The sequence below is a fragment of the Cimex lectularius genome, unplaced genomic scaffold (assembly GCF_000648675.2).
Source record: "Cimex lectularius strain Harlan isolate CLEC.00 unplaced genomic scaffold, Clec_2.1 scaffold31, whole genome shotgun sequence".
NCBI lineage: Eukaryota > Metazoa > Arthropoda > Insecta > Hemiptera > Cimicidae > Cimex > Cimex lectularius.
This window is the reverse complement of record NW_019392645.1, coordinates 2,164,116-2,187,080: the sequence shown is the minus strand read 5'-3', so window position 1 is coordinate 2,187,080 and position 22,965 is coordinate 2,164,116. Positions and strand designations below refer to the sequence as shown.

The 22,965-nt window shown below is 35.5% G+C and overlaps 1 protein-coding gene across 1 annotated transcript in view; it reads left to right on the top strand.

Annotated features, from left to right (window-relative positions):
- Positions 1–22,965, top strand: part of LOC106670447 (facilitated trehalose transporter Tret1-like) — a 140,120-nt gene that overhangs the window by 106,824 nt on the left and 10,331 nt on the right. Inside the window, exons 5-6 of the mRNA XM_014400805.2 lie at positions 2,956–3,066; positions 3,141–3,233. Coding sequence (XP_014256291.1) covers positions 2,956–3,066; positions 3,141–3,233 — 204 coding nt within the window. The remainder of the gene's footprint in view (positions 1–2,955; positions 3,067–3,140; positions 3,234–22,965) is intronic.

Genomic DNA, 22,965 nt, shown 5'->3' with positions numbered 1-22,965 from the left:
GGATCTTGGACCTCTTCTTACCATAGGTAAAAATTGACGAGGGTTCGATTCGCACTGGTACATGTTATTGGACGTTGGAAGATTGGGGATGAGTTCTCTTTACTGAGGTGAGAGTTGCCTTCAAATCTTCAGATGGGCGTAATTTCATATGGTGACGCTCAGGAGAAAGGTATTTCCCAAGCAGTATGGTTCCTCAGATGGATTACATGGCGAGTCATTGATGTTCTGAGATGGTATTGCCTTGGACGCTCGCATCGAATTGGTTGTTTGCGAGGAAGATCGCTAACTTCACCGTGGTACTTACAAGACATAATCGAAGACGGTGAGAGATTCTTGCTAATGCAGGATAATGCCCCCCTTAGAGCTGTGGATGACTCCCTGAATGAGGTTGGAATTGAGTGCTTGGTGTGGCCAGCTCCAAGTACGGATTTGAACCCAATCGAACACATTTGGGACCAACTTTAGCGGAGAGTACGACGCGCGGAACCCAGGTCCTAGCACCCAGTTCAGCATTCAGTTGGAAACGGTTGTTCTTGATGAATGGGAAAGAATTCATCAGAATTTTACGAGATTTTTTTCAAGGAATGCAAACTAGTTTAACGGACGTAATTCATGCCAGAGGTGGAAATATTCGTTATGAACATTTTTATTTAGTTCAATTTTTTTTAAAATTAAGTAATACACATTGTTTTAAAGGTCTTATTTTTACAACGAAATCTATTTTTTGTATGCTAAATATAAAAAACGTAATTGCATTTAAATTTAAGGGTGGTGAGCTTATTTTGTCCATTAGAGGTCAATCATCTTGGCATGATCATGTGAAGGAACAACGCAGTAGAGACATAACCTAGGTCCGGGAAGACCTGCAGTAACAACAGTGACATTCTCCTTTTAAATATGCGAATCAAGTCAGTTTGACTGAACTAAAGAAATAGGAAAAGTACAGTACAACAATGAAACATAAGCCACAAGGTTTCAGTGCTTGGGAACACCAAACCCCTACTTCCCAATTTTTACTGTGTAAATAATGCACGTTACCTGGTTGCATTGGTTAGTTTAGGCTTGGCTAGAAATATTTGGCTTGTTTACGAATGGTTATGCTAGATAGAGTTTTGGTTAAGAACGGATATGTAAGGTTAGGAATGGGTGTGGTAGGTAGGGTTAGAGACGAGTTAGGTTGTCACGTCGAATTATGGTAGAGACGGGTAATCTTAAGTCAGGGAGATTTTACATAGGATTAGGAATGGGTTAGGTTAGAAATGGTTTGCCTAGGTTAGGAGTGGTTACACTAGGTGTGGATTAGTTTGAGATAGGGTAAGGGTTTGCGTTAGCCTTTCAACTTTTCCGGTTTTTTGGTAATGATTTGTTTGGTTAAGTTAGAAATACTAAGATTAGACAGGGATTAGTTTTTAGTCGGGTAATGATTAGGGTTATCATTTTTTTCCAGTGCAATCCTGTTAAATGATTCCTAGGATTCGGCTAATATTGGTAAAGTTAGGTAGGGGTTAGGTTTAGGTAGGGAAAGAATTCAAACTTTTTTCTATGCAATGTTAATGATTCTCTATGTCAGGTTAAACTAGGAATGGTTATGTTTGATTTGGAATGGTCACGTTAAGGTTAGACTAGTTCGATTAGGTTAGCAATGATTAGGATAACTTAGGAATGGTTACGTTTGGTTGGGGTAGCGTCTAAGTAAGATTAAGGTAGGGTTTTTAGTTGAGATGAAAAAAAGTTAATGGCACGAGAGGGATTCGAACCCACGACCTTCGGCTAGATACGCCGCTGCTCTACCACCTGAGCTATCGTGACCTCGATCCACTCGGACATCAACTCCCCATCTCAACCCCACCTTATGAGTTTTCCCTCCTTTTGCCATTTTTAAAATGTCGTGTAATCGGTTTGGATTCTCGACGACAATTGAAATGGCGACGGAGAGCTTTAGTGAAGTGTACTTCATTTTTAAATCATTAATTCACTACTTTCGTGGTCCGCTTGACCAATTAATACATGACAATTAATTAAGGTTTTTTAGTGAATCCAAACCGATTACACGACATTTGAAAAACGGCAAAAGGAGGGAAAACTCATAAGGTGGGGTTGAGATGGGGAGTTGATGTCCGAGTGGATCGAGGTCACGATAGCTCAGGTGGTAGAGCAGGGCGTATCTAGCCGAAGGTCGTGGGTTCGAATCCCTCTCGTGCCATTAACTTTTTTTCATCTCAACTAAAAACCTTAATTAATTGTCATGTATTAATTGGTCAAGCGGACCACAAAAGAAGTGAATTAAGGTAGGGGTTATACTTTTTTCTGTGCAATTCTGTGCTAATGATTCCATAGGTCAGGATAGGAATAGTTAGTTTAAGCTAGGAATGGATACATAACCTATGGTACATTGAAGAAAAAAGTCAACGGCCTTCTACTTCTCAAAAGAAAAATATAGTGAATTGAACTAAACTAAGGAACAAGGAATAGTACAATACAATGCAGTATGTAAGTAAAATAAGCCACAAAGCTGCAGTGCTTGGAAAATATTAAACTCCCCACTACCAGGTATCTTATCCGTCATGATCGGAGACATCCTAGTTGGAAGAAAGGTTTTTTATTCATGATAAGACTCGTATATCCTACCCGAACTGGATGCATTCAGAGTCTGTGTCATATTTGTAAATACTACAGTTTACTTATTGGGATTCATAGTTATTCTTCATATTTTACACCAGGGGTTAACTTCATGTTTTATTTGACGATCTTTATTACTTTTTATACAATTTTTCCGCTATGCGAGCCGACACGTGACGATTTTCCATAAATGTGCGCTTCGTATCAGTATTTGAGTTAATTACTGGGCTGTTTCATTTGTATGCCTTGTACACGCGAGTTACAGCTCGTATCTAAATAAAACTGACTAAGGCTTTGTATAAAAATGAAGGTAGTAAAAACCGTTTCTGTTTGTAGCTGTCGAGGGTGAGGCCGTGTAGAGGTTGCGCTCCGCACAGTTGGAATGCCGACGGTCACTGCAGCAACATCGAGACGACGTGCGAACCGGTGATAGCCGCCAAACCCAAGGCGAGTCGAGCAAATTACAAACTTTAGTAATTATTTATATAAATAATAAGAAAATTATGTGATTTTGTTTTTAGGTTCGAACGCAGATTGTAAATGGAGATACGAAACCGCAAAGAGCTACGACATCGGTGCTCGTCAGTACTTCGCAGCCTCATTATATTTCCCAGGTTTGCTCGTTTTGCAATTATTATTTATACGAGAATCCTTTTTGTTTATAAACTAAAACAATTCTCTAGATTAAAAAAAAATTATTATCTTTTTACTGCTTTGTATGTAAGTTGTGGCGGTTAGAATAAGTCGTGAGATTAGAAAACCGTGGCAAGTCAATCTAGACGCAAGTAGAGAAAAACAATTGAGAAGTTTATAAATTGATATTCATTGACGAATTAAATAACTACAAATTATAATTTTTCTATGTAATATGGATTTTTTTAAAAAACTTAGTCTTTGTATTTATAATTTTTAACTTTTCCATGTGGTTTTTTTAAAAATATTTTTTTGTTGTTTTATTTTTACAACAATTTTTGGCGTTACGGGAATTTACACCCATCATCAGCATCGTATTTTTCTTAAATTTAAATTTTTCATGTAGTTATGTAGTTTTTTAAAGATATAAGAACATGTTTTATTGATAAGCCGTCTGGCCAGGATAAAGTCTATAGGGAGAACAATAAATGTAATTATTAAGTGTAGGAGCAGTGACAAAAAGGTACCTTATAAAAATTCCAAAACAAAGTTTTTTTTGGCCCTATGATCGATGCATATTAGCCAAGGATACGATTATTGTATGTGTATTCATATTGTGTGGAGGGTAGTATGGTGAAAAAAATGTCAGAGGCGACGGTGGGAATCGAACCCATGACCAAAGGGTCTATGAGCCGAGAGTCTCTCACACTAACGACTAGGCTACCGCGGTTTAGGGTTAGGTTATTAGGAACAGGCATCTTTAAGACATAGCGCACTGCGACCAATGTTGATCTATTATGACATCACCATTCCATCAGTAAGTATAGAGCTTTTCGTGAGCTTAAGGCTTTTTACCAGGTTTTTCCTTTCTCAGTAAGAATCACAGTCTGCATAGGTCTCGAGGTATCGACAGGAGAATGTTTACTTTTCATTTGGTTTTACTACTTTGCATGCAAATCGTTGCTGTAATGCGTCATGCGATCTAGAAGGCAAAGGTGAATTTTTTATGGAGGTTACACTTTGATCATCATTGACTTTAATAGGTCTTTTGATGTGATATTCATTGACTATTATATATGAATGTACAATATGTATTGATTAACTGTAAGAGTGTATAAAAGAGCAACAGAGCTTATGAAAATTTCAAAACAAATTGCTAGGTTTAGGTTATTAGGAGCACGCAACTTCATGACCTTTTGTACCTCGACCAATATTGGTCTATTGTGGGATCAACATCATTGTTTAGAGTACTTCGTTAAGTTGGCTTTTTGCCTGATTCCAAAGTTTTGTTAGTTCATCACCTTCGCTCTGATAGGAGAAATTTTACTTTTCTTTTTACTACTTTTCATGCAAATCATTGCTATAGCGAGTCATGCGATCTAGAATGCATTGGTGAAAAAGATTGGAACGGTTATACTCGATATTCTGGAAGTGGTAAGGATACAATTAATTTCTTTTTCTTTAGAATATTTTTCGTCTATGCATTTTTGGAGTTGTATATAAACTCCCTAAAGACATGATGAGGAGAGTTTATATACATCTCCCAAAATGGATAGACGAAAAATAAAACGTCACGTCCTCACTATTTCCAGAAAATAGAAAGGAAAGAAGAAAACGTTATACTTGTTATTCATGACAAGTAATTTAAATAATAAGAATTGTTTGAATTAAATGTAAGATCTGTGTCAATAGGAGCAACACAATTTGCGAACTTTCAAAAACAGTGTGATAGGTTTAGATTTAGGTTATTAGGGGCATGTATTTTATGACCTTGCATATTCGAACAGATAGGTTTGGGAATTGTAATATTTTCATCATTTTTTTTTTGCCTTATGAACTTTGCATATTAGCCATGACGAATTCTTATATATGTTGTTCAAATTGGGGCTTATCGGGAAAAAAGGGCCAGAGGCGACGGTGGGAATCGAACCCACGACCGCGGCGTGAGAGTCTCTCATGCTAACCACTCGGCTACCGCGGTCTCCTATTTTCATCATTGTATAGACCTCTTCGATATGCCGGAATTTTATCAGAACCCAAAACTACGTTATGAGATGTTTCGTTCACTCCTTGGCATTTATTTCCTCTCCAGTAGGAATCACACAATCAGCCTGAATAGGTCTTCGCACCGAAATTTGTCAATTCTTGTCTTTTCACTCGTTTGCATGCAAATCATGGCGGTTAGATTGTGACATGAGATCAAGTAGGCTGCGGCATGTCGATATAGAAGGCACAGGTGTGAAAAATTGGGATGGTATAATTTTATCAAAACTTGCGACCTAGACTTCAGTTGGGCTTTAAATGGACTAGTAAGTACACCAAGACAAATGAGCATGTTGTTTTAAAATTTTTGTAAACTGTAATCTCAATAAGTTGAAATGATTAATAAATCATGGTTTTTTTATTCATTTAACGGGTTATAGGATTCTCAGTTCATCCTAAGTATGAATATCAGCTATCATAGGCCTGCATTGCAGGTTGTAGGACCTGCATTGCGGCCGAAGGGACGCCTTCACAAGAGGAAAACGTTTAGGAAAAGTTACGTTTTAATTGTTCAGCCAGTCGGGTCAAATTCCTTCTTTCGAGGAGGCGGGGGAATAGTAATTTTAGCCCCCCCTCGCCGCATAGACAAGGTATCGCGAATAAGCCCGGTTCAAGAAAAAAACCCTTTCTCTTTCCTTTTCTACGTTTTTGGGTGAATGAAATTTCTGTAGAATACATGAGGATGGATAAATTCTTCCTTCGCCTCCCTGGTACCGCCTGGGAAATTTCTTCTAAACTGTTTCTCTTAAATCTCCCAGAGTGTACATTAGCAGACGAAAGTCTCTCTGACTCGAAGAATAACGGCTCAATGTCTCCCGGAAACATCTGTCTCTTAATCCTAGTGCGTTCGGAATATGAAAATAAATAAAAGCCGGCATCATCCCTAAAACTAAATTACAGAGACTTTACCCGCTCCAATGTTTTTTTAAAAATTGTTTATCAGCGAATTCTATTTATAATTAAACATGGAAGCAACAAAAGATCTGAAAATAGGTCGATTAATTGCCGGCACTTTTCTTCTCCTTTGGATGGGACCATCTTCACCCCTTCTTTCTCCAACTGTAACTATGTGTTGAATTTATTGTTTTAATCTAACATAAGGCTGTATTGCCCCTATAGCGGTGCTATAAACTGAGAAAAGGTCGGCCATTAAACGTCTTTTGTTCGGCAATCCTTAATTATATATCGAAATATTATTTGATATTTCAATTTTTATTATAACATTTGATAATTAAATGTACATTAATGAATATTATATTATAACAAGATAATCGGATGGAGGTTATATTTCTAATATAGAATGGACGGGACCACGGTCGGCATACGCCAGGTTGAAATTACGAGTTAAACATAACAAGATCAACAATGGTCCCGTCCATTCTATATTAAAAATTTAACATCCATCCGGTTATCTTATATACTACCACCAACACACCTAATCGTTTAATCTAAATTTTCCGTACTGCCACCAGCAATATTTATCAATATAAATTCAATTATGACATGTTTTAATCCAAATGGGAAAATCTGTTATCCTTTGTGCTTATTATTAAGAGCGAATTTTTTAAATCCAATTCATCAACCAATTTTTTCTAGAGAACACTGTGTAGTGCTTTCGGCTTGTTTTCTATCTTTTGTGTTGAGTTTTATTTCCCTAATCTGGCAGTTGCCGACCATGGTCCCTTCCATTCTATATCAGACACAGAACTTCCATCCGGTCATCCTACACAGAGCATCCAACAAATGTTAAACCTCATGGTAAAGATGATAAACAATGGTTTGTTCATACATCAGATATATAACTTCTATCTGGTTATCGTACATAGTATAGCCAATACTCCTACCTAATTATGAAAATAATGTAGTCGAAATGGTAAAATCTACTTATCTTTGTACTTATGTAGGATCAATTTTTTAATTATTTTAAGTTAATGTCTCTCTCTCTTTCTCTTTCTCTTTCCTCGGCTTGTCTTGTAAAGATTCCTTTGACTAACCTCGCATGTGTCTGCCATGATCTCATCCAGTCTATATTCGAAATATAACCTCCATCGTATTCTACAGAGTATAGCTACCGCATGGCCACACTTACCTATTTCACCTAAATTAAAGTGTTTGTGTGCCATGTTATGGCTTAAAACATAACAATGTGTCACGATTTATAAACAAAATGGAATTTACAGCGCAAGACATCATAAATGGCCCGTTTATTCTGCTTGACAAAGTGAATGACAGAAAGGAAAGCGTAAACGAGAGCTTTCCCGGAGGCGGTGATTCATTAAATTGGTAGGTGTGGCTTGCAAAGTGTAGCATAACTGGATGTAATTAATATTTGTGATACGAGAAGAATGGATGAGCCCACATAAGAGGGGGCAGAAACTGCTAAGCCCGCAACACCAGGCAGTCATGCGGAACTGTATAACCAAACCGCCTTAATCTTGAGCCTATTTTTCCGCCTAGGCAACAATCAGAATTTCAATTATCTCCATCCTCCATCTTCCACTAAAGTTAAGACCAATTTAAGAAATTGGTTATTAAAACAATTTTAGAGGACGAGGGTTGGTTGTTCTTGTTAACTCGACATTAACTCCTAATATCAATCTGGCACATGTCCACCTTGGTGCCGTTCAGCCTGTTTTTCAAACATAACCTCCATCGGTCTATGATTATAATAATTAATAACTGATATATATATAGACTTCTGCAAATTTCTAGTTGCCGGGACATAATTCAGTCTGATTGCAGCAGGTATGTTAGTTTAAGTTTCCCCTTTTTTCCGGCAATTTTGTTTTAGTATCTCTCCAGTCATAAGGTCACATCCTGGAGTTTTTTAACAGATAAATTTTTAATTTTTCGTGCTGTTTCTTTAGCTGTAACAAACAGTATATTTCCTTTTTGTGGAGTAGTAGTTACTTTGAGTAAACTGCCATTGATGTTTTTCATTTGGTTTCAAAATTTCAGCGAGGTGTCTGGCAAAAATTCGGCTTTTTCTCTGCTGTCTCTCGCCCATGTACCATCCTCTTTTTTTAATGGAGGGATTTGGGCGATTGGTTTTTTAATTTTTTTTTATTGCTTTCTATAGCGTGAAGTCAGTGTCTTCTCCTGGTGTTAGACCTTCCTGATAATTTCTGATTGAGTCGTCATGTAGTATTTTTATCTTTATTTTAATTTTTTGGAACATATTGTTAAGAATGTTGTTGTCTGTAGGTTGTCTTGATTGTTGCTGCTGCAACTTTCTATTAGCCTTTCTGTTCTGAATCACTACTACTTTAATTTTCTTCGGGTAGTTTGAAGCTTATTGTTTTATAAGCTTCAGAGAAGTCTCTCTAGTATTAAACCATGCTGGAGTCTGAATGTTGGAGGTGAACATATTTGCTTCATTATCTACTTGTTCTTACATTTTTAGAGGTACATGAAGGACCGTTTTAGCATCCACGTCTAAGGCGAAACTAGTCTAGTCAGTAGTTAAATTAACTAGCGTTGTCTTGCATTATTTTTGTATTTTACTTTTGCTGATTGATTAGAATTTAGATCATAGTTTTCTGTTATGTTAGTGAAGTTAGGAAAACTTTTAAAAAGTGTAAGAGATGAGGTATCAATATATCAATTTTCTGCGTATTCACTAATTTCGAGGTCCGCTTGACCAATTAATATATTACAATTAATTAAGGCTTTTAGTTGAGACAAAAAAGTCAATGACACGAGCGGGATTCGAACCCACCATCTTCGGCTAGATACGCCGCTGCTCTACTACTTGAGCTATCGTGACCTCGATCCACTCGGACACAAACTTCCCTTCTCAACCGCACCTTTTGAATTTTCCCTCCTTTTTGCCATTTTTCATTTTCTGTATTTAAGAATATTTCAAGTTTTGGTTTTTCCCCTAGAATGCCAATTGCGTTCTAAGTTGCTATTTTAAGATCTTGTCGGCTCCTCATTTTTAACTAATTTTACTTCTAGTTTTTCTAGCCGCTAAGAAAATTTGGTCATTGGGTTGGTTTTGTAGGCAATCATTTCCCTCATATGCTGGTGATTGCAGAGTGACACTGTTTGTTCTGGGATGTCTGTGCAGGCTACTTGAGCGCAGGTTACTTCTTTTTTTAAACTGAACTTGGCCGAGTGCCCTTCCTACTGGATGAAGGTTTTCAGTCTTTCCCCTCTTTTCAATCCTTTCCTAACTGGTCAGAATGGAGAGTGGAGACGATTAGTGAAAGGGGGAAGGGGTAAGATAGAGGTTTGGAACGCTCGGAGTTTCCAGACGTTTTTCAGGTGTATTTAAAACAGAAGTTACAGTAAAAACAAACATTTTTATTATAGTAACAATGATTATAATACTGATAGAATTGGAACAACTAAAAACGATTTTTTTTCAAAGAAATATTGCAGTTATAAAATTGTGATGTTTGAGTTCAAGTCAGAAAGTACATATTAATTATAAAAAAATTACATAAAGAGATTACATTAAGTTAAAATAAAAAAATAAATAATATTGACAAGAATCTAAAATTTTTGATTTTTTTGCAATAAAATGCAAAAAGTCAGATCAGTTAACTTAAAAAAATAAATGTTTCAATTAATATTAATAAATGATATTAACTAAAAATGATAATTTAAACTCGGTTTAAAATAGAAATATTATTACTTAAAAATGATAATATTTATGTTGGTTAAGTAACATTAAACGCATTTAACTATAAAAATTTTATGTATATTATTTGATTAAATACTGAAATTAATTACACAAAAAATTTTATCAAATCAATTAAAAATAATAAATAGTTATAAACGAAACCTCTGAGCTAACATTCGAAGCTAATGTGTCGATAATTCTAAGAGAGGACAGTATTTTACCAAAATCCCAACATATTAAAAAATAAAAATTCAGTTCAGTTCAGTACTTTCTCTCTCCTCTCTCTCTCCCTCTCCCTCTCTCTCTCCCTCTCTCTCTGTCACTCACTCACTCGATCTCTCTCTCTCTCTCTCTCTCTGTCACTTACTCATTCACTCACTCTCTCTCTCTCTCTCTCTCTCTCTCCCTCCCTCCCTCCCTCACCCTCTCCCTCTGCCACTCACTCACTCTCTCTCCCTCTCTCTCTGTCATTCAGTCACTCACTCACTCACTCTCTCTCCCTCTCTCTCTGTCATTCAGTCACTCACTCACTCACTCTCTCTCCCTCTCTCTCTGTCATTCAGTCACTCACTCACTCACTCTCTCTCTCTCTCTCCCTCCCTCTCTCTCTGTCACTCTCTCTCTCTCTCTCTCTCTCTCTGTCACTCACTCATTCACTCACTCTCTCTCCCTCTCCCTCTCCCACTCTCTCTGTCACTCACTCACTCTCTCTCTCCCTCTCTCTCTGTTTCTCTCTCTCTCTTTTATTCTTTCTCTTGTTTAAGGTTTTTTAAACTTTTAACCAGCTTTATTATCATTTAATTATTTGCATTTTGTCTCTCTCTCTCTCCTCCCATCACCCATCACTATCTTTCTTCCTCACCCTCTCTTTGTCCATCTCACTCCCTTCTCTCCATCATTGTGCCTTTCTCTGCCTCTCTCTCTGTCTATCACTCTCGCTTTCGCTCTCACTCTTTCTCTCTCTCTCTCACTCACTGTTTGCCTTTTATCATTTGATTGTTCTTTTATTAATATGGCACATGTTGACCACAGCCTTGACCATCCAATAACGAAAAACTAACTTCCATCCGGTTATTCTTTACACTACAGCCAACACACCAATGCATTTAAACTAAATGTACCGTAATAATCTCAGCAGCAGTATTATTCATAGACGTACTGTTAATTATCAAGTATTATCATAAAATGTTAATTGCAAGTTAAACTTAAATTAAACAAGGTCAACCATGGCCACGTTCATTGTGTATCAGAAACATAAACTTCATCCGGTTATACTTCAAAGTATAGCCACCGACCTACAATTTAATCGAAATTTAAAAGTGTATGTCGGTTAAATTCGATTTTCGGAACAGGTAGTATCTAGTCCTTGTTTTGCCTTTAGGAAGACACTACAGCAATTCTTTCTGTTAAGGTACATTGCAAGCATGGGCTTAAAATGAAACGACGAACGGTAACAGACGAACTTTTCGGCGAGTTGGCTTGCGTCAACTTTGTAATTTTTTCCCGCCTCTCCTTCCATCGAATATCTAAACTTTGGAGACGTTTTCTGAAAAGTTGCAGGATTTTATGTTTGTCTTTTTTTTTAAAGTTGATATTTCAACTCTTTGGAGAATTTCTTTCATTTTATGGTGCAAGATAGTTGCAACTGCACCTATGTTTACTCGAAGTTTCCAAGCAATCTGTCCACATTGAGTTCGGAGTTTAACTCTCCAAAAACTTCGAAATGGTCGTTGTTCAAATTGGTCTCTGGCGGTATTGTTTATCACTCGACTATAGACTGCTATCCCATATTGTTTACATTTTATTCTCCTTCTAGAAGTACTATATGCGCAAATCGATAATAGTGAGCAAAAAGAGAAGTAGCGGTTTCTTCCAAACGGTTTGAAAAGGGCGTCCGAAGACATTGTTTATTGTACATAATAAAGATGGTATCGCTCGATTTAATATCTTAGGGAGTGAAAAATGAGCATTGAGACGTTATCAAATTGCATAAGGATTATTTAAAAGGTCATGGGATTCATTTCAATTTACTTCCTATCTTTGGATCGGATTGAAGGATTGTTGAGGGGGGGGGGGTCGTGGAGCCCTTTCGCCGTAGTACCCACGCCTGTTTTTCCTTCTCGTTTTTGTTTGACTCGGGGCATAAGATTGCAAGAAGAATTCCAATATCTCACCCCTTGGCGTCATCTTCGATTTCCTTTTGAAGACTGGGAAAAGGGATTGGCAAATTTCTTCGGCGTTACGGCCAATCGAATTTCTGAGCGGGAATGAAACCGGTTTTTGTGTGGTAAATGGAAAAAAATCTAGCGTTTTTCTTTCGTAACGTCGAAAGAAAATGCATGATTGGATTTAGAAGGCTGTATATATATCAAGTAAACCCCTGAACCCCTTTTTTGTATGATTGTCAAGCAAATTAAAAATTCAAGAAGAGATTTGATTGAGGTTGAATAAGGATTGCCATTGAAAAACAAGCCTATTGAAAAGACGGCAAACACAATTATGAGCCTGTTAAAACATCCTTGAACATAATAGGCCGGGACGTCAGAGTAGATAGCGGGCTCAAGTTATGCGTGCCCACGGTTCCGAAAAATACTATTTAAACCCCTCTTCATTCGCCTTTTTATAAATACAGCTTCCGGTCGCATCCGGAGAGATTCTCGGGATAGATTCTCTTATGTAGCCCTGGGGGGGGGGTGCATTCCGTCACAATTATGTTCTTCATTTTCCTGTTAAAACTGATAACACGTTATTCATATTTGCACGATGATATTAATTATAATTCATTGTTTGCTGTTTTACTAATTACATATGTATCTGTAATTGGGAATGTCCGGTCTCTTAGATAATTTTCTACTTTAACTCTTGACTACCAAGTTTACGGGTTTTTTTATCAATACTGTTTGTCAACACTGTTAATGTTTTCTTTGGGTCAAACGTGTTCGCCAAATATTTAGTGAAATCTTTGAAATGTTTAAAACATTTGATAATTAAATTTACATTTATGAATAATGTTTTTGACGTTATTAAGGTAAATTTAGGTTAAACGAGTACGTGTGTTGGCTGCACTGAGTAGGCTTAGAGGACTCGATCCGGACGAATATTACTGCTGACATTATTATGATAATTTTAAGTTAAATTGGTGTGTTGGCTCCACTGCGTAGAGCCTGGATTGAGGTTAGATTTGTGAAATGCGTACAATGGACGAACCCCACTTGAATGGGCAGAGACGGCTAAACCAGCAACAGCAGAGAGTCGTGCGGAACTGTATAACCAAACCGCCATTATTTATCTTATTTTTCCGTCCAAACTAATCACAATCTTAATCGTTCCAACAGAAGCCGAGGAAAGATAATGAGAGCATGATGAAGAGAGAGAGGGGAGAGAGAGAGAGAGAGAGAGAGAGAGAGAGAGAGAGAGAGAGAGAGATTTGGACGTCGTATAGTTGAATAAAAAATAACCAAATTTTACCATTTTGATTATAATAATTAATAACTGGAATTATTATGGTAAATAGGCATGTGTGTTGACTGCACTGTGAAGTGACAATTGACTTCAAGATTGTTAACTACTTTTCAGAGGAAAACTAGGCTAAAGATTATGGCGGTTTGGTTATACAGTACCGCATGACTCTCTGCTGTTGCTGGTTTAGCCTTTTCGGCCCTTCTTTTATGTGGGCTCGTCCATTCTTCTCATATCAGAAATATATCTGCACTGTTAACCTAAAACCTTGTTAACAGTGCAGCCAACACACCTTCCTATTTAACCTAAATTTACCGTATTCAAGTCTCCCTCTCTTCCTCAACTTAAATCTTTCCCTTCTACAGGTCCAATTATTTGTAATTTGAAAATTAAAAAAATAGTAGTTTGAATATTTAATCATTCAACGTTTTGTTAATATCAACAATACAGACTATATGAAAGGGAATTCATAAAATGGAAGTATATACTTGTCAAAGGGGTTGTCCTGTAAAGTTTAATTTCACTCTGGCATGTACAGACCATGGAACCGTCTGTTCTGAATCGTAAATATAACTTCCATCCGGTTATCCGCACTATTAACCTACACAGTGCGGCCAACACAAAGGTTTAACTAAATTTAACTAAACTTACCACAAGAAAGTAATGTTTTATTGAACAATAGGATTTAAGATTTTAGTATGCAAATGTGGAAATGATTTGACTCAAACGAAACTAATAACAGAGTGGACAGATAGTAAAATGTAAAACATAAACATGGAGTCGTAACAGGGGTGTATTTACTTGACAATGTGTTGTCCTGTAAAGACTAGTTTCATTAATCTAGCAAGTTGACATATATTCAGTAGAACACTAGAGCAGCAAGTAGAAAGCATCACCCCGGTGCATATTCCGTTCTATATCAGAAATAAAACCTAAAATATAACCTAAAGAACTTAAATTTACATTAACAAGGTAATTTTTTATTTAACAGTAAGATTGGAAGATTTGAGTAAATAATTGAGGAACGGATTTGACTCCGAATTTGAAACGAAAAAACTAATAGTGTTGACAGACAGTAATAAGTAATAGAAGGGCAATGGTATAAAAACGATAAAATCATAATTACAGTCATAAACGCCATACTGTCCCCCTTGGCCGTTCTGAAACGAACTTAATTGAACGGTCGGTTTAACTTAAATCCCCTTCCTTTTGATCAAATCTAGAGTCATTCAAGAACGGGAGCCCGTTGAGAAATAAGTTGTCTAATTTAATTTGAAGTTGCGGATAATTGAGTTTTCAAAAGTTTCAAAATCAATACCATAGTTCAGTTTTTATAAGCAATTTTCCTCATAAGCATTTATCAATAATTACTTTTAGTTAAACAAAAAAGCAAACAATTATTCACCCACCAACTCCAGTGTTAAAATTCAGTTTGAAATTAGTTTTAACTATTAAAATTAAAACCGTGGATAAGGCCAGTTGTAAAAACAACGCTCAATTCATTCGTCGGGCTTTCGAAAATCATCAGGGGCTTTGAAACTGAAATTAATACTTTACATTTTTAACAACATTTTGGAAATCAATTTACAATATTGAAACTTGAGTTTTCTAAATATAATGAAATAGAGAGTTTAACTTTCCCTAATGAAGACGAACAACGGCCCATTCATATATCGGAACTATATCTTCTAGCCGGTTATCCTACACATTATAGGCACCACACCTACCCGTTTAACCAAATTTAATTTCATAGATGTAGAATTAATTATTAAATTATATATTCAAATGTTAAAGTCTGGTTATTCTTGTCCTTATTGTGATAACCAACGTCAGGATTATGGGGTGGAGACTGGGGTAGAAGTAAACTTACACGGGCAGAGGAAAAAATTAACTTCTGTATTAAGAAATTAATAGCTAGGGCTTACGGGAAACAGACTCGTCAAGTATTACAATCATTCGTATTATATACCCTGGTGGGAGGTCTAGGAGGGAATTAGCAATGATGGGAGTGAAGGGTGTTGGTAATGTCTTATCTTGGGAGTCGGTACAAGGGGAAAAGCTTTTAAAATAAAATATTTATGAATAATTGGAATACGGGATATTACATTATCATCAATGACGAATTTTTTATTCAACAATGGGAAACCGCCTCCGCTTGTTTCCTATCTTTTGTATAAAGATTTCTTTCACTAAACTAGCACTTGCTGACTCCTTCCATTCTATATCATAAACATAACCTCCATCCGGCTATCCTACACTGTGCATCCAACAAATATACCCTTTTAAACTAAATTTACTGTAATAATATTCAAAGATGTACATTTAATTATCAAATGTTGTAATCAACCTTGAAATTACTATTTAAACTTACAGTAAATAAAATCAACGATGGTCTTTTCATATATCAGAATTATAACTTTCATCCCTTTATCCTACACAGTATAGCCAGCATTCCTATTTAATTATAAAATAATATAATCAAAATGGTAAAATCTGGTTATCTTTGTAGTAAAAACGGACCAAGTTTTTATTAACTTAAGTTAATCTCTTACTCTTTCTCTCTCCTCGGCTTGTCTTGTGTTCAGCCATGATATAGTCTATATACGAAATATAACCTCCATCCGTGTATTCTACACAGTATAGCTATTGTATGGCCACACTTACCTATTTCACCCCGACGAGCCCACATAAAAGGGGGCAGAAAAGGCTAAGCCAGCAACAGAAGAGAGTCATGCGGTACTGTATAACCAAACCGCCTTAATCTTTAGCCTAGTTTTCCTCTGAAAAGAAGTTAACAATCTTGAAGTCAATTGTCTCCATCTTCCAGAAAATCTAATAAATAGGTTATTATTTTAATTTGAGCTATACTTTACCGTTAGTTTTTTGTGGTTATTAAATTGATCGGTAACGACCAAGTTACAGGTTGCCCACCCCGGAGACCACACAATTACACAAAAAAAATTATGGCCACCTTTTATCAAAATTTCGGAAAAGGTTTTGTAAATTGATGATAAATTATCTGACCCATTGGAGTCGGACGTCAATGGAACGAATTTCTGTTGTGTACAGGGGTTCGCTGATCTGGAAACCGCAGCTCGTAGTTAGTCCCATTCTGTAAAGGAGATTGCCTCCCATTCAATTAAGTTGTAATTGAACGCTGTTTGACACGTATGTTAACACAAATGTTGCGTCAGCCGCTTCCTCCGACGAATCAGGTTGCGCGTTGGCCCGATTTACAAATATGCCGTGACGCATTTCACATAATGAATACTGAATTTAACCTCCATCCTGTTATCCTACACAATGCAGCCAACTCGTATATCCGTTTAACCAAAATTTACCGTACTAATGTCAGGAAAATTATTCGGAAATATAAATTAAATCGATATAGAGGACTCAATTATTAATCGTTAAAAAACGTGAAACTTCGATTAATGCATAAAAATGTATACAAATCAAGTTATATTACAAGTGTGTGGAATTTTTTGCCTTTCAGTATATATATAAAGCAAAAGCTGGGACTTCCGGGAGAAGGCTTGACGGTTGCGACTATGGGACAGGAATAGATAAGATATTCGTTAATGGTAAACAAAGATTGGTGGAACTTGACCCAAATACAAAAGCCTGAAGTCAAGTTAAGCCCATTTTAAGCTGCCGAGAATCTACTTGGTTGAAATCCTCCTGAACTTTTAAATTGGATTGTACAAGTCATAAGGTGGGAAGGAATGGTCAATTTGGGAGTCTTCATCAACATTTTACGGATTTCGTCTGTAAAAACGGAAAAGAAGGATACGATGTTACACCAGTGCAATCGTTACTTATCCCATAAACATGGCGTAATTCGTGTCAAATTTAATACGCGCATTTAATTTCCCATATGAATTTTTAACATTAACTTCGTCACTAATTGTTTGTTTTATATTAATTATAAGATAAGAAAATACCTGTGTAGGCTAATCAACTCCTGTAGGATCATTAAACTGGATTCTTTCAAAAACGTCCTCTTTTTATATAGAACAAAAAAAGATTGCCGAGAAAGGTGTCTTGTTTAGTCAGAGTTTTTAAATTATCAACCTTTTCGGGTAATAAATAAAAACATTTCAACCCAGTTCATGCAAACGGATCTAAAAAATAGAAAAAAGAGAGAAAAGAGATGACGGCTGAGGCACTGAAGAGCGTTTCGGGGATAAAGTGACATAAGGAACAAAAGACATAATGCTTGTTGGGAAGGTCTGAAAGGATTACACCCCCTTTGGATTTACTTATGGCAGGACGATTTTTCACTCCCGGTTTTCTCTCGAAGATTTTGATCTGCTCGAGAAATAAACAGAATTCGACTTTTTGCCGATCAAAATATTACCCACTAGTCTCAATTCGTTTGCGTTTAAAAACGTTTTTCAACAATTTTACGTTCATGATTAATTCCAGGTATACATTTTTTCGATAGTTAAAAAATCTTGAAAATCGTAAATACTTCGTAAATCGTCCCTCAAAATTTATATAATAACGTATATATTAAATTTTGTGGAAGATGGAGATAATTGACATTCTGATTGTTGTCTAGCTTGGACGAGAAAATAGCCTCAAGATTAAGGCGGTTTGGTTATACAGTTCAGCATGACTCTCTGGTGTTGCTGGTTTAGCCGTTTCTGCCCCCCTTTTATGTGGGCTCGTCCATTCTTCTCATTTCAAAAATAAAAACTACATCCGGTTATCCTACACTGTACAGCCACACCTACTAATTTAACTTAAATGTCCAATAATAATGTCAGCTGAAATTTTTCGCAAATGTAAATATAATTATTAAACGTTATAATCAATATGGTAACATTTGGTTATTTTTATACTTATCATCAAGGGTCAATCTTTTATGCAACAATACGACGTCCATAAATCTCTCTCTCTCTCTCTCTCTCTCTCTCTCTCTCTCTCTCTCTCTCTCCCTGTCCATTCAATATCATAAATATAATAATATTATAGTAATAATAAAAATCTTTGTTAACAAATACAAGTACAATATCGTAATTTTGTTGGAATGGAATTATTTACAATAGGCCGGAAAGCGACCTCATAGTGTGCCCGTTATTTAAGGATAGAATAACGGTCGAGCACCTCTTCAATTGTATATAAACTATATTTTGGCATATCATCGGACTTGTGTGTAGTCTTGGGGGATGGCAGCGGGCACGTTCCGGTACCTCAGGGTTATAGGGATTTTTAAATGTATATAGTTTTGTTATATGTGTTTGTGTTGTGTTGTTGAATGAATGTAATTTATTAGCATGAAAGGAAGGGGGTGATTTAACCCCGCCCCGAGGAATATCGAGTACTCTGGGGGAGCAAATGTGACCAGACATCTATGTTTGTGGTGATGTGTATATATGTATTGTATGTTTTGTTTCTATTTTGTATTCGACAACCTGAGGTACAACCGGGAGACTAGCATTCTAGGATATCAACGTAATATATATTTGAAATCAGAGAGTCAGTAACCAGATCAAGACGCTCAAACGGCTGCAGTTTAAAACAAAATATGCGCGAAAGAGAAAAAGAAGGAAAACACGCAGAGGGCCGGCGATGACCTCAGCTGTTTGTCGGCCCCATAAACTTCCCACTTTATTATTATTATTTAACAATAGGATTTAAGATTTTAGTAAGCAAACGAGGAACTGATTTGACTCAAAGAAAGTAATAACAGTGCTGACAGATATTGAAATGTAAAAAAAAAACATGGAGTCAAGGCCTAAAGTAGAAAACAGTTAATACAATCAGTGAAAATTGTATTAAAGTAACATTACTGAGATGTGTAAAATGTGCAAATCATCGATATCAGAATTATAAACTCCATCCGGTTATCCTACACAATACAGCCAACATGCCTACCAGTACCGGCTTAACTTAAATTTACCATAATGTAGTAATTTTTAAATAAGATTTAAATAGGCTTTAATTTAAATAGGATTTAATTATTCAGAAATCGTGAGATGCGTTCGGGTTTGATGTAGGTTTCAGAAAAACATTTTCTTTATCGTGCCAACGTTTCGACCTTTATTGAGATCATCTTCAGGGCTCAAAGTGTTTGTCTTCTGTGTAATTGTGCCATTCTTGTGTGTCGTGTTGAGAGTGTCCAAATCACCTACTAATCACCACACAAATAGGATTTAATATTTGAGTAAATGACTGAGGAAATGATTTGACTCAAACAAAAATCTAACAGTGTGGAAAGAGAGTAAAAGTAACGAAAATGAGAAAACAAGGATTAAAATTGAAAATTAGTAAATACAGTTGGTGAAAATTATATTAAAGTTAAACTTCTGAGATGTAGAATGAATCCATTGAATCAATGACGCTATCAAAAAAATACGGCTTTAATATTTTTTAGTCTAGTTTCAAATTTTAACCTTTTTTTAGGGATAAATTATACAAGACACTTCAAGCTCAGTACAGCTTCAAAATATCAAACACGACCCTATACTTCCTGACACATCATTTTAAAGGAATTTTTACGCTGAAAAGAATGGTGCAATCGGGTTTTAAATTGGTTAAAAAATGATAAAGTTAGGGCAAAAGGTTTAAAACAAAACAGTCATTCAATTTGCTATTTATTAATAACATTTCATTCTATGGTAGGACCCAGTTTCTCGAAAAGGTCTAACTGCGTCTCGCCGTGTTATGTTGGGAACTACGATGGCAATAGCCCGCATACTTGATGGAACGTCCATCATCAATAAGTGCCACACCACACGCAAAACCTTCAGCACTAAGCGGCATTTTGAAGTTTAAAAATTTAAATTAAGAAAACAAAGATGAAAACTAAACAGTTCATTCCTTCAGAATTCAAATGAGACTGAATAAACATTTTAAATTCCGCAAAAAGTAAACACTGAAAAATTACACAAAACATTGGTTTAACACTTACCTCTAATTGATATTGCCAATTTAAAACATAGCATAAACAAATATTTATTGGTAAAAACAGTGAGACAAATGAAGGGCAGAATTTTCTTTTATCGAGAAAAGACCATGAAAAGAAATCAATTGGGTGGAATATTTTGCCTGTCAGTGTATAACCAGTTGCAACACTACAGACTATATGACAGATAATTCATAAAATGGGCGTATTTACTTGAGAATGAGTTGCCTGTAAAAACTAGTTTCACTATCCTAGCAAGTAGAGCTAGATCTAGTAGAGCACTAGAGTAGCAAGTAGAGAGCATAAATAAAACCTCTAACCTATTATCCTACACAATGCAACAGTATAAACAAAAATAACTTAAATTTAACATAACAAAGTAATGTTTTATTTAACAATAGGATTGGAAGATTTGAGTAAATAACTGAGGAACAGATTTGACTCAAACGAAAAACTAATAGTGTTGACAGACAGTATTACGTAACAGAAGAGCAATGGTATAAAAAAGATAAAAATCATAATCACACTCATAATCGCCATACTGTCCCCCCTCGCCAGTCCGAAAAGAACTTAATTGAACGGTCGGTTAAACTTAAATCCCCTTCCTTTTGATCAAATCTAGAGTCATTCAAGAACTGGAACCGTCGAGAAATGAGTTGTATAATTTAGTTTGAATTTTTAGATGATTGAATTTTCAAAACCTTTCAAATTCAAGATTATAGTTCAACCAAAGACCTGAGTGGCGGTAAAATAATATTAATTTTATTCATAACGAGTAGTACTAACCATCAATTCATAATTACTTTTAGTTAAAACGTGTCAAAATTTTAGCTAATCTAAAAACCAAACATCTTCAGTTAAACAACAAAACCTGGATTTATCCATTAACCAACACCACTAATAAAAATTATTCACTTTCCATTATTAAAAAATCATGTATAAGGCCAATTGTAGAAAAAAAATACAATTGGTGAAAACCGTATTAAAGTTATATTTCTGATATGTGGAAAATGAACAAATCATTCGATATCATATATAAAAGGTTTTCAGCTACTGGCAAACTTTGCCTGTAGATTCTACATGGATTCGAAAAGGAACCAAAACGTCATAATTAACTACGGTCCGAATCTCAACAGTTTTTCACTTTTTCTGTGTTTTTTTTATTATTATATATTTTTTTTTATTTTTATAACAAGGTGTGACTTTAAAATTGCTCCTTGGTAAAAAAAAAAAAACGACGGGTGGCGACGATATTTTTTTTTATTTTAAGATATCACGACCTTGGTTCTAACAAACAATGATAACTCCAAAACTAAAAGGTTTTGGAGAAATCCGATGATACCATTGATACTACGTTAAATTTCGAATAAGTTGTGATAAATAGTAAACATGTAAACGTTCGTGAAATAAGCGTTTTAGTAGTCAGAACTTTGAAAAAAAAAATTTTCAAAGATTTTTTTTTTATTCGTGTCACCACATCTAGCCACGGGGACGTTTTCAAAATTCTAAAATATTTTGGACATATCCGTTGATACCATTGAAAACTATGATAGATTTCTAATAAGATGTGGTCAATACTAAACTTGTAAACGTTCGTGAAATAAGCGTTTTGGAAGCGAGAACTTTGAAAAATATTTCTTTTTTTTACAAAGCGGAAAAACTTATATGGGATACTAAACTACTATTTCCAAACCTAGAGACCAGCAATTTTCAGAAAACGTACTCCATTTAATACCCTTTTTAGTGGTGTAATTGCTTTTTTAATTACTTTTTTCAAAGATGAAGAAATTGATGAAGGAACAGAAAAAACCGTGGTTGATAAGGTGGCAAAATTAATACTGCTAAAAAAACTTAAGAAAATTTTGAGTTAGTGTATTTTTTAAATTTTGATTCGAAATGCCCTCCACCCTCTGCAATGTATTTTCGACGCGCTGCCGTCGTATTAAACACGCAGAACCGGTACAAAATATGTATACCAGCGTATTCTTCATTAGAAAAAATAGCCATGTTGTTAACAAGATAAACATAGATACTTAAAAACGTTTTGAATCTTAAAACTCTTTTATTCCGGAGAATAATAATATAATAATCCTTTATTCAATGTTGCAGTCGTATTGGTAAGTAAGTAGACACTTTCACTATTTTAGTTTGGATCCCAAATTTAAAAAATAGTTTATTAAATTCATTCCAAATTTCCTTCCTTCTAAAGTTTTTTAAAATTTTCCCCCTACCGATCCGTCAGCCACGGTTTTGTCCTTTCCTCCATCAATTTCTTCGTCTTTGGAAAAAAAAGAAAGAAATTAAAAACCACTAAAACGGATATTAAATGGAGCACGTTTTCTGAAATTTGCTGGTCATTCAGTTTAGAAATAATAGTTTAGAATCACCATAGTATGTTTTTCCACTTTGTAAAAAAAAAAAGAAATATTTTCACAAAGTTCTCGCTACCAAAACGTTTATTTCACGAACGTTTATAAGTTTAGTATTGATCACACCTTATTGGAAATATAACGAAGTTTTCAATGATATCAACAGATTTGTCCAAAACATTTCAGTTTTGGAGTGGTCATTGTTTATTTGAAAAGGTCGTAAAATCTTAAACTATCAGATAAATGGGAATAACTCCGAATGTAGAATCTACTGGCAAAATTTGTAACACGAGTAGCCGAAC